At 34.9% G+C, this 16,170-nt stretch overlaps 1 protein-coding gene across 1 annotated transcript in view; it reads left to right on the forward strand.

Annotated features, from left to right (window-relative positions):
- LOC149078585 (dynein axonemal heavy chain 8-like) overlaps positions 1–16,170 on the forward strand; it is a 294,865-nt gene that overhangs the window by 81,124 nt on the left and 197,571 nt on the right. The window contains exons 28-31 of the mRNA XM_089241134.1: positions 6,079–6,141; positions 7,576–7,814; positions 8,757–8,997; positions 13,791–13,990. Coding sequence (XP_089097260.1) covers positions 6,079–6,141; positions 7,576–7,814; positions 8,757–8,997; positions 13,791–13,990 — 743 coding nt within the window. The remainder of the gene's footprint in view (positions 1–6,078; positions 6,142–7,575; positions 7,815–8,756; positions 8,998–13,790; positions 13,991–16,170) is intronic.

Here is a 16,170-nt window from a genome sequence, read left to right on the forward strand (position 1 = left end):
CACATATGCTTGCATAATGGCAACAATAAAAAAATGGTGAAAGTTAGACAAGTTTTTTATGAATTATTAATTTACATTTATTTATTGATAAACTCACACAACAGGCACATGGCCAATTACAGTAGAGTGAAAAAAAAAAATCACAAACAGCACCTTGCAATACAGAAAGTCAAAGAATAATACAATGTAATGTTGTTGTACATTGCCGCTGTGGTGGTCGAGTGGTTATAGTGCCGGACTCGTGATGCGAGGATCCGGGTTCGAACCCCACAGTGGTGGTCGGCTGAAGTTGGTTTTCTGTGGTTCCCAACTTCAAGGCGCAAATGCGAGCCGATCTCCCCGTTAAAAAGTCTCGCCACAGAGAGCAACAGTCCTACAATGGTAAATCATTCAACCATAACACTTCACTCATAGTTAGTAAAACTGGGGGCAGATGACAGCACTACACATAACAAGCATTACACAGAAACAAACTTTACGTCAGGTTGCGTTGCACTACACGTACACGCACATTCCCGCATGTACCGATTCGTTGTGGGGTTCCGCGGGGGGGGGGGTGCATGCGTGGTGTAGCAGTAGTAGGTAGGGGCTCGGGGATCCATGATGATGTTCTTAAGTCAGCCACCTCGTTGGGCAATTTGCCTGTTGTGGCGTTGTATTTGTATTTATTAAATTGGTTTTGTGCTGGAACTTTTAACATATTTAACAAAATAAAATACAGTAGTACCATCTCTCCTCCTTCTTGTACACACTTTTTTTGCACAACTCCAGTCTACAGTCATTGGGCAAGTTACTACCTTTTTAATCTGCTTTCCTATTTGAGTTGAGCTGGAAGTGTGTGTATTCTATGTACCTAACTCATACTTGATGTACCTTCTATGTGCATATCTAGTATAATGCTTGAAGTTAGTGCAGCCATCTGTGTTTTGAAGTGTGATGCTGAAATATTTGTATACTTGTAGTCAGAGCCGCAAGGGATGTGTGGTGGCCCGAGCACTGGATCAGGAAGAGCATCAAGTTTGCTTTTTGATGTTAAAAATTGTGAGGAGGGATGCCAAACTAGGTGCCTACTTGCCCTTGGTGATAGTCAATTTTTGTTTTTGGTTGCAGCCGTGGTGGAAGAATCTGTTCTGAGACTTTTCAATGAGGAATATTGCCTGAATCTGGAGAATGACAGAAAACCAACTTCAGTCAACCACTGCATCACCCATGGGAATGAACCCAGGTCTTCATGATGCGAATCCCTCATGATGCCCACATGAGTGCACAGTGGCTACCATCGATGCTAAAACTATTCTTCCCTGGAAAAAATTCTGTAACCTGCTCTTAACACATAACTTGTGGTAGTGCCATAATTGAAGAAAGGGATGGGAGGGCAACTACCAAATTTGAGAGAGTGGCAATTTTAGGGGGGAAAATTAGAAAAAAATAAATCTTTGTACTTCAAAACATAATGCAAAAAACCTTGTTTGAGCTTTGGAATTTTACAGAGACAGGGAGCAGTGGCAAAACTAATTCTGTCCCTCCTGACAAATTCCTCGTGTTTAGGCATAGTGAAAATGCATTGAACGCAAAGATTTTGAGTGTCTGAATGAAACATCTTTCACAAGTGCTAAAGTGACATTCAGAATCATCGCAAAAGTATCCTCCAAGAATAAAAAACTGGCCACTGGGAATGCAAGTTTTTTTCAGGAAAAAAAGACAAGAATTCATTATAAGTGGTTCTTTCTACATCCTGAAAATGCATGCAAATTAAAATTTTCAGTGATAAAAATGACCAAAAGATATGGCAGATTACTTGAAAATTCCTAAAATATGACCAATCACTCAAAAAAAAATGCTTAACATATAACTAATAGCTTGAAAATTCCCAAAATATTACTTGTCATAAAAAAAATATGACTTAAACACTTTAGCACCAAAGTGGAGAAGTAAACTATTTACCTCCCCCCCCCCCTTTACACTATACACACTTCCTGTGATTCCTCCTGTTCAACAAAGAGCCTGTATCTGCTAATGGGGACCAAAGTGGTCTGGTTCTTCAGTTATTTCATCAAATTTATCTAACTTTTTAGTTACATTGTATAACTACGCCTTTCAGAAAGTTTTCTCTGGGCAGTGTTTTTTTTTTCACTCTTCAATATTATCATGAGCTTTAAATTCAACTCACCTGCTGCACATCCAAGAACAACAGCAAAATTAGGTTTTTTCCCCAACTTCTTTTGCCGCAAACACATCCTTTATTCTCATTGGTGGGCAGTTAAATGTTAATAGTATTTTATCTATGTTGAAAGTCTTTTTTTTTTTTTTCTTTAATGTTCTGGAAGATTTTGACTATAATTTTAAAACAAACACACATATTTTGTTTACTGCATAAATCGATGGCACACATGTAGGCCTCCTTAATCAGAAAGTCATAAGGGTAAATGTTTGGAATATCAGGAAAACATATATCATTCCTCCCAAACCTACTGGTTACAAAAGATCAATAAAAAAATAAAGTAAAAAACATTTTTAGATTGAAATGTTTTGTCCGGTCTCAGGAGGGGAAAAAAATGCAGTTGTGTTGTTGCAGTGTTTGGAAAACAACTGTTATCTAAGAACTATTTTTTCTTAGATAACAGGATTTTTTCCCCTTAGATAAGCCATGGTTTTACGCAAGAAATTAGGCAAATGAAAATCACTGACCAGTGAAAAAAATTTCTCGAACATATGGTTTTTTTTTACAGTTGGTTCTGTTCTACATAAAATTATCAGGGATGGGATTGCTGTGCTAATTGCGCCATTAGCAATTTCCTGCTACATACTGCCCCATAACGTTGATCTTCCGTGAAAATTTGGTGCTTCTGTGCCAATCAGGGCTCTCTGAAATTTCCCTCTTCAACTTTCGCTTTCAATGACGTCATTTGAGTCATGCTGTGACGTCAACCTCAGCATTGCTACTCTAATTTATAGAAAATCTTTGTGTATGTTCCGGTTTTTTTTGTACAATTCAAGATACCGGTTCTGCCAAGGTTTCCTGTATTTGTGTGTGAACATAGTGTATTCGTATTTCAGATTCCGAAAACCTGCGTCATCTCCGATTGATTAGAAACCCGAATTACAAGCTAAAAAAAGTTCGGATTTTTAACCAATCATGTGACTTGGTGAAAACATGCACAATCCCCCCATTATTTTCTTATGGCATAAATAAGAGCTTAAAACAATAAATGAAAGAAATAATTTCAAAATTAATGGAATATAATTCCAGCATTCATAAAATTCCTAAAATTAATGAAAGTGCTAATTTTAGCATTAACAAAAGACAATTTTAGCATTAACAAAAGACAATTTTAGCATTAACAAAAGACAATTTTAGCATTAACAAAAGACAATTTTAGCATTAACAAAAGACAATTTTAGCATTAACAAAAGACAATTTTAGCATTAACAAAAGACAATTCTGGAATTAATGCAAGAAAAATTCTAGAATTAACGAAATAGATCATTTTAGTTCCAAAATAAATGAATGATAATTCCAAAATTAATGAAAGAGATAATTCAGCATTGATGAAAGAAAGAATTCCAGAATTAATGAAAGAAAGAATTCCAGAATTAATGAAAGAGATAATTCAGCATTGATGAAAGAAAGAATTCCAGAATTAATGAAAGAAAAATTCTAGTTTTATTGCAATAGATAATTTCAGTTCCAAAATAAATGAAAGCGATAATTACAGCATTAATGAAAGATAATTCCAGAATTAATGAAAGATAATTCCAGAATTAATGAAAGATAATTCCAGAATTAATGAAAGATAATTCCAGAATTAATGAAAGATAATTCCAGAATTAATGAAAGATAATTCCAGAATTAATGAAAGATAATTCCAGAATTAATGAAAGATAATTCCAGAATTAATGAAAGATAATTCCAGAATTAATGAAAGCAATAATTTCAGCATTGATTAAATATAATTCTTAAGACTTGTCTTTAGTTAATGAAAGATAATAATTCCAGCATTAATAAAATAATTTCAGCATTAGTGAAAGAAATAATTAATAAAGGAAATAATTCCAGAATTATTGAAAGAGAATTCCAGAATTATTGAAAGAGAATTCCAGAATTATTGAAAGAGAATTCCAGAATTATTGAAAGAGAATTCCAGAATTATTGAAAGAGAATTCCAGAATTATTGAAAGAGAATTCCAGAATTATTGAAAGAGAATTCCAGAATTATTGAAAGAGAATTCCAGAATTATTGAAAGAGAATTCCGGAATTATTGAAAGAGAATTCCAGAATTATTGAAAGAGAATTCCAGAATTATTGAAAGAGAATTCCAGAATTAATAAAGGAAAATTCCAGAATTAATAAAGGAAAATTCCAGAATTAATAAAGGAAAATTCCAGAATTAATAAAGGAAAATTCCAGAATTAATAAAGGAAAATTCCAGAATTAATAAAGGAAAATTCCAGAATTAATGAAAGAAAATTCCAGAATTAATAAAAGCTATAATTCAGCATTGATTCAGAAATAAGGAGTCCAGATCAGACTCATCTCGACTGCATCAAATTTAGGAAGTCCTTTCAGATAAAAGTGTTTTGGTGAAACTTTGTTTCTGAAAGAAGCATCAGAACTTTTCAATGGCTTTCTGACATTATTTCAAAAAGAGGAGCCCCTCATACACATTTTGTTTGATGAACTAGGAGCTTTTGTTAGAAAAATTATGGCGCGTTTCCTGAACATATTCAGAATGTTAGAATTGCTGAGCTCTAGAATTTAGCTATAGAAAGCAGTGAGAACTGGATGAAAAATGTGGTTGTTGGTGCTGAAATATAGTCCAATCTTGCTGAGCTGGGGGAATGTTTTCAAGAAAAAATTTCTATAAGGTGCTAGATCATTTGCACTGGTGCCATATCGTCAAGCACAAGTTTTACCTTTTGAGAACACCATGCTGGAAAAAATGAAATGTTTGCATCCTGTTATCCGACTGGAAAACTGTTCATTATCATGTATTAAGTATGTTGTTTCAAAGCTACCGCAAGTTGTTTGTCCTTCAGATACCCCTGTTCTCTTGGATGAATGGATTTCTCTACAGTGTGAAGATATACAGGTGAGTTATCAAAAGTTAGATAAGTATTGGTGATTTATATTTGATCTGAAAACTTGGATGGAAGTGCAAAGTTAAAAAATTTACCTGTGCTTGTCAAAGCCTTATTATGTTTTGCCCACATGGAAATGCAGACTGCGAGAGGGGATTTGCCGTAAACAAACATTTCCTACAACATAGATCAAATCTTTTGATTGAAAGTATCAATGGCATTAGGCAAATAAAATCTTATGTACAGCATTCTCAAAATGCTAGAGATATTGATGTTGATGCCAATCTTCTGAAAGCTGTTCAGAGCTCATATCAAAAGTACCAAGACAGACTTCAGACTTCAACTTTTGGTAAGAAAGTTCCATGACCAGATGAGAATCAAAGACTAAAAGCAGAAGAAAGGGAGTTGGAAATTCAGTTATTATGAAAAACTATGCTGAACACTGCAGACAAAATGATAGAATTGGAGATAAAGAGAAAAAACTTTGCAGACATCAAAAGTGGGCAAGTTCATCTGAATACACCGAAAGAAAAAATGTGTAGTGGTCTTGAGAAATTGGAGGAAAACAGATTCATGAGTCAACAGAAACAGTCAACAAAATGTCATGAGGTTTTTTTAATGTATGCTTATTTGTTTGATTTGTAAACTTTTTCTTTTTAAGCCCAGCTCGAATTATGACTAATTTTTACGTTCCTACAAGTGGATGTAAGTTTTATCAAACATATAAAACTGATTTTTGATACCTGAACCCTATAACTGGTTAAAATGTTTAAAATTTAATAATTTGATTATCTCGGTTCAAAAAAATTTTCATTTTTCACAAAGGTAATGATTCTGCATACTGCTCCAAATCACTAAATTTACTTTCATTTTATTTATTTTATTACTTTCATCTGAAAAGAGTCAACAGCAATCCTATCCCTGAATTTTAAATGAAACTTTTGGCTGTGATTATTATACCAAAAAATAAACTAAGCATATTTGTTTTGTTTTTTCAGAAAGGACCTATGGTTGAAGGCATATCTCCAATCGAAGCCAGTAGTCGTGTTGATCAATTTTCAGTATGTTAAAATCTTGTTTACATAAATTACAATTGGATAAGATTGTATTATTAAAACCAATAGTACAGTTAACGCTCCATTTTATGAATCCCCAATTTACGAAGTGCAAGTTTTTACGATTTTACGAACTCATTTTCTGTTTTCAAACAATGTACAGTGAAACTTCACTATAGCGATAATCAATGTACTAATAAATTTCTCTGCAGGGATATTTTTCATGTCTTGCTTGAAAATGTCTATACTCTAATGTTAAAATGCTGCCTCTGGATATAACGATAATCTCTCTACAGCAATTTTTTATCTTGTTCCGCAGAGTATCATTGTAGCAAGGTTTCACTGTAAACCTTTAAACGTGTTTCTTATTTATGAAATATTGTTCACATCTGTAGGAGTTTGTAAAAAAGGGTGTTGACCGTGTTATTAAACTAGATATTAATTGTATCTGTTAGAGCGATAGAGTTTTTTTCAATAAGAATCAATCTGCAATCAATGAAGGCTTGGGAAACCACATTCCTCAAACTTCTTATCACTTGAGAAGTCTGTCAAGAAAGATTCAATAATTTTGGCAATGACTATTGTCAAGGCTAAATTAAGTTTTCAAAATTTTGTAAGAAACTACATAATGTAACTAAGATAAAACAGAAATTCAGTGCAGGTTGAAACATGTTTAATATTTATCTGAAATGTTTTTAGACAGACAGTGCGAGGCTAGTGCATACTTACTTCAAGTATTTATCATTGAGTTCTCTAATGTGATCACCGCTGCTACTTGTTTAGTGGGTTTTACCTTTGTTGATTTATTCGTCTTAACCATAATCATGTACAGTGAAACCCTTCTTAACTGTCAACCCTTTTATATGGATAAAAAATAATTGGTTTTTTTTTTTTAACTTTTCAATAACAACACTCTCAGATGCTGTCGCTCTTCTTTTACAAACAATTTTTTCGCCGTGTCAGTGTCTACAAAAGATGGGTTTTACTGTAATAAATTCTAGTCAAAGTTATCTAAGGTTTTGTTGCTTCCCAATCATCTTCCACTGTAGGGATACCCAATTTTTTTTGTGTTAATGCTACACCTTGAGAATTATGACACCCTTTAATGTGCTGCTACACCCTTGCTTGATTTTAGAGCACTTTGGTGTCGCCTTAGATTTGCTGCAATACACTGGGAATAACAGCCTTATGACTACAATAATATAATTTTAGCTACAAAATATATTTTATGCCAATCATTAATATCTACAAGGTTTTATCTAATATTTTACAGATGTTCTGAAACATAAAAGGCAATATTAAGTCAAAATTATGGAAAACTAAGACTAAAATCAATTCAGTTAACACCAAATCATTAGATAAAAATTTGTGGATATCATCCGTATTAATTGATGATATTTGCCAAACCAGTTGTTTTCAACAATGTGAAATACTTTGTAGGGTAGATTTGATGATCTGGTTCAACGATTCACATCGTACCGACAAGGAGAAGAACTGTTTGCATTGCCCATATCAGAATATGAATCTCTTGAGCAAACCAAAAAAGAGATGGGTTTACTTCGAAAGCTGTATGGGCTGTTCAATATTGTGAGAAACAAAATTAATGGATACAAAGTGCTTCCTTGGGTCAAAGTAGACGTTAATGTTATGACAGATGAGATGACTGATCTTCAAAACAAGTTTGTATTTTATAACTATTTATGAAATTAATCTATTTTATAAGTTTCTTTGTAAAAATTATGCCAGCTTTCATCCTAAAGAAATTTTTATTTTTCTTCTTCTATGATTTATAATGGAACCTCTGAGTCAAAATCAAAACCAAAGGTATTTCGTGTTGACTGGATTTTATATCTACTCAAAAATAAATAAACAAACAACCTCCATAAAATAATTATTGAGTTTATATAGGGAAGGTAAAATCAAGTTTTCCCTTCCTGACAAAAAATCTTAGTTACAGCCCTCGCATGATGTTCATGTGATGTTTATTGGAAATCCAAGTTATATCATTTTCAGTATTGGGGTCATTCAAGTATTACGTCAGCATCGGGGGGGGGGGGGGTTCGGATTTGCTGGCTTTTGATGACAAGGGGGGAGGGGGGTTTGAAGGTTGCTTACGTCATCAACCACCCCTTTTTGAAGATATGAAATATTCTAAGCTGCTGACGAAATTTTGCTGGGGGGGGGGTGTCAGTGTTTTGCTGACAAGGGGGGAGGGGTCAAAAATGGCTGAAAATCTGCTTACGTAATACTTGAATGGCCCCATTTCATAAAAGAATTTTCTAATTCATTGTAGCTAGTAAAAATATGAATAAACTTCTAGTAGCTCACAAAAAGTAAAAAGTTCTTGTACGAAATACTGAAAATGAAATAACTGAATTTCCCAATATAAATTAACTTTCATTTGAAGTAATGGTTGAAATTTGAAGTAAGTTGACAGTGATCATCAGTCTGAGGTTGTGAGCAGTTCTATTAGTTTATCCATGAATTGACTTCATAGTGCACTACTAAACATGGATATAAAATATTGGCTTTAGAATGTGTCATTAAATGCTTGTATTAAGGAAAAAAAATTCATTTATGAAATTTGATATTGTCTTTGTTTTGTTTTAATATCAAACTAGATGCATGCGTCTGCCTAAAGGAGTCAAAGATTGGGACGCATTTGAAAAACTCAAAGTTACGATAGAAGACTTCAAAGAAACCTGCCCACTACTAGTTAGTTTAAGTAACAAAGCAATGACAATGGGTCATTGGAACCGAATAGAAAAAGTTTGTAATCATAAATTTGATGAAGACCAGTCGAAATGGACACTAGGAACAGTGATGGAAGCGCCTCTACTTCAATTTAAAGATGATGTTGAGGTAAATCTTTCTCACCACATAAGCTTTTTTTTCTGGAAAAAAAAGTTGCTAGCATCCACCATGAAGCTGAGTCTGATTTCTGTACTTGAATTTGCCCAGGAATCTATAATTTAGAGCTGAAGCCTTCAAATTCAAACATTTGTTCTCTGAACAACATCTTTTACCCTTAGTTTCTGGGTCCCTCAAATGCTTGTTTTGCTTGGGGCTCCTTCAAACTCTGGTCTTGCCATGAAGGTTTTCTTACAGTAACATCCAAATTTTAACATAGAAAAAAATGTATGAGTACTGCTTACTGCCAATATAAAATATATATTTATTTATTAATTAAAGAAAAAAAGCATTTGTTTTTGGAAAAACAGTTAAAAATTGTGTTTTTTTCACTTAGTTATTCATTCATCTTTTTACACTATCAGACCTGCCAACTCTCCATATTTAGGCAGGAGACTCCAGATTTTTCATCCTTCCTCTTGCTCTCAGGATTTGTTAAAATTTCTCAGGATTTTGGCAAAAATTAGCTTTCACATGAGCTTTCACATTGTCGTGATGTCAATGACTGCCGTCATCATTAGGCAAAACACTCATTGTTTGGAAACACAAACTGGTCATTTCCATCGAGCATCCAAAAAAAAAGTCTGGTGACCACCTTTAAGCAATTGACAAAGACGTTTGTTTACATAGCATTTATCGGCAATCATTTATCAGGGGAAAGCCCTTGGTTACAGAAATCCCTGTATAATCGTTATTGTATTCCATTAATAGCCGTGCGGTAAACACAAGTTTTTTCGTTAGCAGCTTTTGTATTTTGAAGTTTTTTAATTGTTTTCTCTGATTCAAGAAGTCTGTCTTCAGAAAGAAAATATGAAACTTTAAGCTTTATAAAGCTTTTAAGAGTTCATATACCCAAGATTTTCAATCACTGATAGCATCCACAGAAGGAAATACTTATGTTTTATGAACAGTATATAGATGTGATTTTTCTATCCTGCATGGAAAGACTGATTGGAATTATATTCTGCTCAGGGGCAATGCAGAACCTGCATTTGGGAAAGAGGGTGGAATTTTTTCTTAATTGATTAAAAAAAAAAAATTCCAAAAAAATTGAATTTTTCTTTTTTGATTGAGTCTATGAGTGCCGGGGAAGAGGGGTATTCCCCTTGGGAGAATCTCTGGAGATTCTAAAAGTTGGCACGTCTGTACTATATTCAATTCATACTTTGTAAAGTTAAATAAATTAGTTGCATATGAAAGAGTAAATAATGCTTTGTCTGATATAATCACAGAAGGAAACCAACAAAACAAGTCAAGTATAAAAAAATCATGAAAGCCCTAACTCATTTTGACACAAACAATGGGTACAGTCTTCAGAGTATAAATACAGGGTGTCCCATCAAGACCGCCCAAACTTGCACAGCCAAATTCCTCACTTGGAATACATAAAATATGCCCAAATAACTGTACCTGTACGACCCATAATTTTTGAAAAAATGCAAAATTAAAGTATGTTAATACAAGATATACGGAAGACTGGATGTTGTGAAGATATTTATTATTTGAGATGTTAATTTTTTAAGGAAGGAAAAAACTCATCTCTGCCTCTACCGGGAGTCGAACCCGGGTCCCTCGATTGCCGGACGAGTGCTCTGACCACTAAGCTACAGAGGAGATAGAGATTTTCCTTCGCTAGAGCGTATATATGCCGAACGGAACCGTGCAATGGACGGTGAAACCGATCAGCTAATAGCTCATGGACGACGAGCCACCAGAGGGCTATATATATGACATGAATATCGCTCTCCACTTGTTAATACAAGATATACAGAAGACTGGATGTTGTGAAGATATTTATTATTTGAGATGTTAATTTTTTAAGGAAGGAAAAAAAAAATCTTCACAACATCCAGTCTTCTGTATATCTTGTATTAACAAGTGGAGAGCGACATTCATGTCATAAAGTATGTTAGTCATAAAAGTCATATCCGGTGCAAGAAAAAAAAATTATTGAAAAACATGAACATATATTGGTATTTGCATATTTTTACATAGAAAAAAAACTCCGAACAAAAGCAAACATGATGGAAGCAGTTGTGAATCGTGGCACTCGTGCTTAAGTTCCATGCAGAATCAATCATTTCAACTGCATCTAAAACAGAATTTTTTGCATCCATTCTAACATCCTGAAATTCAAAAAAATTTTGTAAAAAGTTTTCATACTTAGGATAGTTCCTAATTTCCTCGAATGAGACTTTTTGCGAAATCTTTTGTTTTCTCTTGAATTATTGGTCCTGGTAATGGGACTGAGTGAGATTGTGGGATTTGAACCGCAAAAGAGTTGCTTCCTCTACATTGCTGAATTCTGATTTCTTATGCGTTTTCTGCTTGGTTCATAAGAAGATTCAAATGCTGAAAACAAATTTCCCTCATTTTTAGCAAATGTTGAAATAATGTTCCATGCAATTCCATATTCTTTGGTGAGTTCACTCTGAGTTTTTCCCTATTCTAGTTTTTTGAAAAGTTCAACTTTTTATTTTGAAGTTAAATTATGAAGTTTGCGTAGAGCCATTGCATTCATGGCCGTCGATACTTACAATGACAACCAAATGACATATTCAGCATCTAACCAGGCTTTAGCTCTTTTTCTTTTACTCCTCCAAGAAACCGTAAAACTGAGTTCCACCAAAAACATTCTCTGCAACAGACAATATCAAAACTCACGATAGATAGGATTTTTATCACTCCACACTTCTTTTGACCATCAAAAGAATGAAAGACCTGTCCTGGAAATGCCACCAAAATGATAGGCCGGCCAAGATTCTTCAAACATTCATTCTTCATATGCACGCCCCCCCCCCCCACCCACAGCGCATAAAAGGGACCCATCATATAGAACAAAGAAACAAATGATTATCACAGTACCCACGGACAACGTCAAAAAATTCTTAAAATGGTAACACACGGGCAATTTTAAAAACCAGTCATGGTAAAGGGACAAAAATCGTAGTCGACTTAAGTGGAGTTGAGCCAAATGTGTCGAGTGAGAGTTCCTCCTTCATTGAAATTAATATTGGGCCAACCAAGGGAATAATAGAGGGGGTCAAGTTATTGAGATTCCACTGTGCCAAGAACATGATATCATCAGAGCAATTTGTAAAGACAAGCTTCACATCTAGATCTGGGAGAAAATGAGTAAAAAATTCGGGAAAATTACATGAATAACTACTTCAAAGGGTCACTAAAAAAGTGTAGTTCTTCCCTTCAATCCGGTAATCTTGCTGAAAATCTAACAAATTCTCAAAAAGTTTTATCTAACAGCCATAGGTGTATCTGCTGAAAACGTTGATTTTAAGCCCACACAAAAAATCCTATACCTCAGAATAAACAACAGGTCATTTATTACATTCCATGTTATGATTGCTCTCTGGGTTCTAGGACAGATGAGAAGATGCATAAAACAAGATTAAGTATCAAGAATGCAAGAAACATAAACTGTCACCTCTCACTGCTGACAGGAGTGCCTTAGATTAAAATTTTACTGCACTACCTTGGTGGTCACATACTTTTAAAAGGCATTTTAATATCGTAGGAGTTAGTAGTGATTCAACCTGTAGACGTTGTTTATCATAAGGAAGAAACAGCTGCTCACTTTCTTTGTGAGTTTGAAATGTACTCTGCAGATAGGTTTGACCTCTTGGATCATCGGGTCATCGTTCGATTGTACCCTGGGATCTTCAATCTTCCATTAGATCGTTGCGTCAGCTTCATGTCTCTGAGGATGTTTTTTTGGGGGGAGATAACATAATAGAGTTTGTTGCAGTGCTAGGCTCCATGGAACCACCAGTGCCTAAGTCTAACTCCATGGCCGATTTGGACTTCTTTGGAAACACATATATTCAGGCTTTAAGAAATATATTCATCAAAGATTGATATTCAATTGACTCCCAGTCATTATGGGTGGCAATTCTAAGAAAATTTAAAAAGACGAATCAAACAGCTCCATTTTGCAAGCAGCCAATCAGAACCTTTGTTCAGACTGATAGTGGTTTCTTCTTAAGGTGGCACCCATTGTTAGTGTCAAAACACATTAGAATTTTCATGATTTTTTCTGTGTAATTTGCCACAGTTTAATCTTAAGAACCAGGTGGTCTAGAATCTGTGTATCTAAAATAGTATTTTAAAAACCGATTCTTTTCTTTAGGATATATGTATTGCAGCTGAAAAAGAAAAAGAAATTGAAGCCAAATTGAACCAGCTTATCTCAGACTGGGGTGTAGAAAACTTATTTTTTGCTCCTTTCAAAGACAGTCATCGTTCGATTGTACCCTGGGATCTTCAATCTTCCATTAGATCGTTGCGTCAGCTTCATGTCTCTGAGGATGTTTTTTTGGGGGGAGATAACATAATAGAGTTTGTTGCAGTGCTAGGCTCCATGGAACCACCAGTGCCTAAGTCTAACTCCATGGCCGATTTGGACTTCTTTGGAAACACATATATTCAGGCTTTAAGAAATATATTCATCAAAGATTGATATTCAATTGACTCCCAGTCATTATGGGTGGCAATTCTAAGAAAATTTAAAAAGACGAATCAAACAGCTCCATTTTGCAAGCAGCCAATCAGAACCTTTGTTCAGACTGATAGTGGTTTCTTCTTAAGGTGGCACCCATTGTTAGTGTCAAAACACATTAGAATTTTCATGATTTTTTCTGTGTAATTTGCCACAGTTTAATCTTAAGAACCAGGTGGTCTAGAATCTGTGTATCTAAAATAGTATTCTAAAAACCGATTCTTTTCTTTAGGATATATGTATTGCAGCTGAAAAAGAAAAAGAAATTGAAGCCAAATTGAACCAGCTTATCTCAGACTGGGGTGTAGAAAACTTATTTTTTGCTCCTTTCAAAGACAGAGGTGAACTTTTGTTGAAAGGAAATGAGTCTGCAGACACAATTGTTAAAATTGAAGATGGACAAGTGTTACTTAGCTCTCTCATGAGTAACAGGTAATCAGTTGCTTTTGTATTGCACAGGAATGTGTTGAAATTACTACTGTACCATACTCATCTACTGTCAAAAAATTGCTCAGATTCCACACTTTATTTCAAACTAAATGACTTATTAATATAAATATTAAATTTTTTTGTAAGTTTGCTAATCATGATAAATATTTTTGCACTAATAGGCAGGCCTGTCATTTGAATTTTTTCTGGGGGAGGGGCAAAGAACGAATACTCAACCAGCTGTTTCCCGCAGCTTTGCTCACGTCTGAGTTTGGTAATCTGAAAATTACTCGTCGATGATTATCTCTCCATTTAACTTTTTAAGGCCTCATGACTCCCTCTGAAGGTTTTTTTTCAAATCAAGCACAACTCAGGTCTATCGCCATGGGCAATTTACTACCTAGTGAGTTGTGCCGGAAGTGTAAGCTTGTGTGTACCTAACAGTGTGAGTGCATATCTAGTGTTGTGTTTAATTTTTCAGTGCTGCCATCTATATTTCAGAAATTGAGTGAGTGAAGTGTAATGACTGAATACTTGTACTGTTTGTAGGCCTGTTGCTCTCTGTGGCGAGACTTTTTAATGGGAAGATCAGCTCTCGCATTTGCACCTCAAAGTTGGAAACCACAGAAAACCAACTTCAGCCGACCACCACCGTAGTGATGGTGGGGCTCGAACTCGGGTCCCCGCGATGTGAGTCTGTCACTATGACCACGCAACCACCACAGCGGCTCCCCTTGAAGGCTGAATTTGCAGAAATCCTTTCTTTGGTATCTACATCACAAAATATAATACTAACCAAAAAAATCTCATATTTATAACCTCAGTGGTTTTAGCTCAGGCATGCTTGCCCTCATATAACCTTTGAACTGCCTTATAACTCCCACCCCTCAGAGATCGAATTATAAAAAATCCCTTCTTAGTGAGTCTTCACGTCATGAAATGAAATTACTCACCAAAAATTTTATAATTCAGTGGTTTCAACTCGGCAGGATTTCTCTATGTAACCTTTGAGACCCCTCCCCAGGGGTCGAATTTTAAAAAATTCCTTCTTAGTTAGTCTACATTATACTTTTTCAACCTTTTTCTCCAATCGCCCCCCCCCCCCGCAACGCAATCTAACCTATAGGATCTTATGTTATACCTGTAGAGCTTCTACCACCTCTCCCCGGAACATTCCATCACCCCCAAGGGGTCATTAATGCCCACGTTGGGAATCACTGGTCTACATCATGAAATAAAACTACTCACCAAATTTCAGCGGTTTTGACTTGGCATGATTTCTCTATGTAACATTTGAACCCCCTTATGGGTCAAATTTCAAAATACCCCTTCTTAGTGAGCCTTTACGTCATGGAATAAAACTACTGACCAAATTTCATAAATATAGCTTCATATTGGTTTTGGCTCAACAATGATGAGTCAATGAAACAGTCAGTCAGTCAGGACATGTTTTTTTTTATATGTATAGATAGATATATATACACTAGAGAATCTCACTAATCTGAACTGTCACCTTTTCGGATTTGTCTTTGAATTTTTTTAAAAGTATTTCTACTGGTGAAATATATATGAGTTAGTTTATACAATTGCAGGGAATTTTTTTTTTATTCTCCAATGTTACGTCTTTGCTTCAGCCAATGAATCAAGGGGCATTAAAGAGCATCAAACAGGTGTACAAAAAAAATGTTACTTCAATAAGAGTAAGTCCCTTTCCCTTCTCTAAAAAAAGGGGGAAAAAATTGTTGAAAATGTCAAAATGTCATTTAATGACCTGCAGAAGCGTGGGAAAACATGGCAGAAACGTTGATAAGGCTGGGATTGCATTATAAAAGTTCTTTTATAAAATTTAAAAATCCAACCAATAAGCAGTTACATTTGAGCGAATGTAACCAATAAATTACATTTGAATGTAAGCAAGAGGCTTATTGGTTTTCTTTCAAGTTTTGTAAAAGATCTCATTAAATATTTACAGTGTAATGCCGCTGTTAGGTTCCAACAGCCATAAAATTTTTTGCGAATGCAGAAATTGTCTCAGGAGTTTCCACTGGCTATATATGAAAGTGTGGGTCGTTTTTCCTAGAGACGTCGCCCACTTTTCTCAAGCATGTCGCAGTGAGCTGTGAACATTGATGGTTGTCTATTCAGTGTGTTAGAATGCTTCTATTTTTAGACAATTCTGGGAC

The sequence above is a fragment of the Pholcus phalangioides genome, unplaced genomic scaffold (assembly GCF_987345545.1).
Source record: "Pholcus phalangioides strain wild (caught in Gottingen) unplaced genomic scaffold, Ppha-v1.0 ptg000013l_1, whole genome shotgun sequence".
In the NCBI taxonomy this organism is placed as follows: domain Eukaryota; kingdom Metazoa; phylum Arthropoda; class Arachnida; order Araneae; family Pholcidae; genus Pholcus; species Pholcus phalangioides.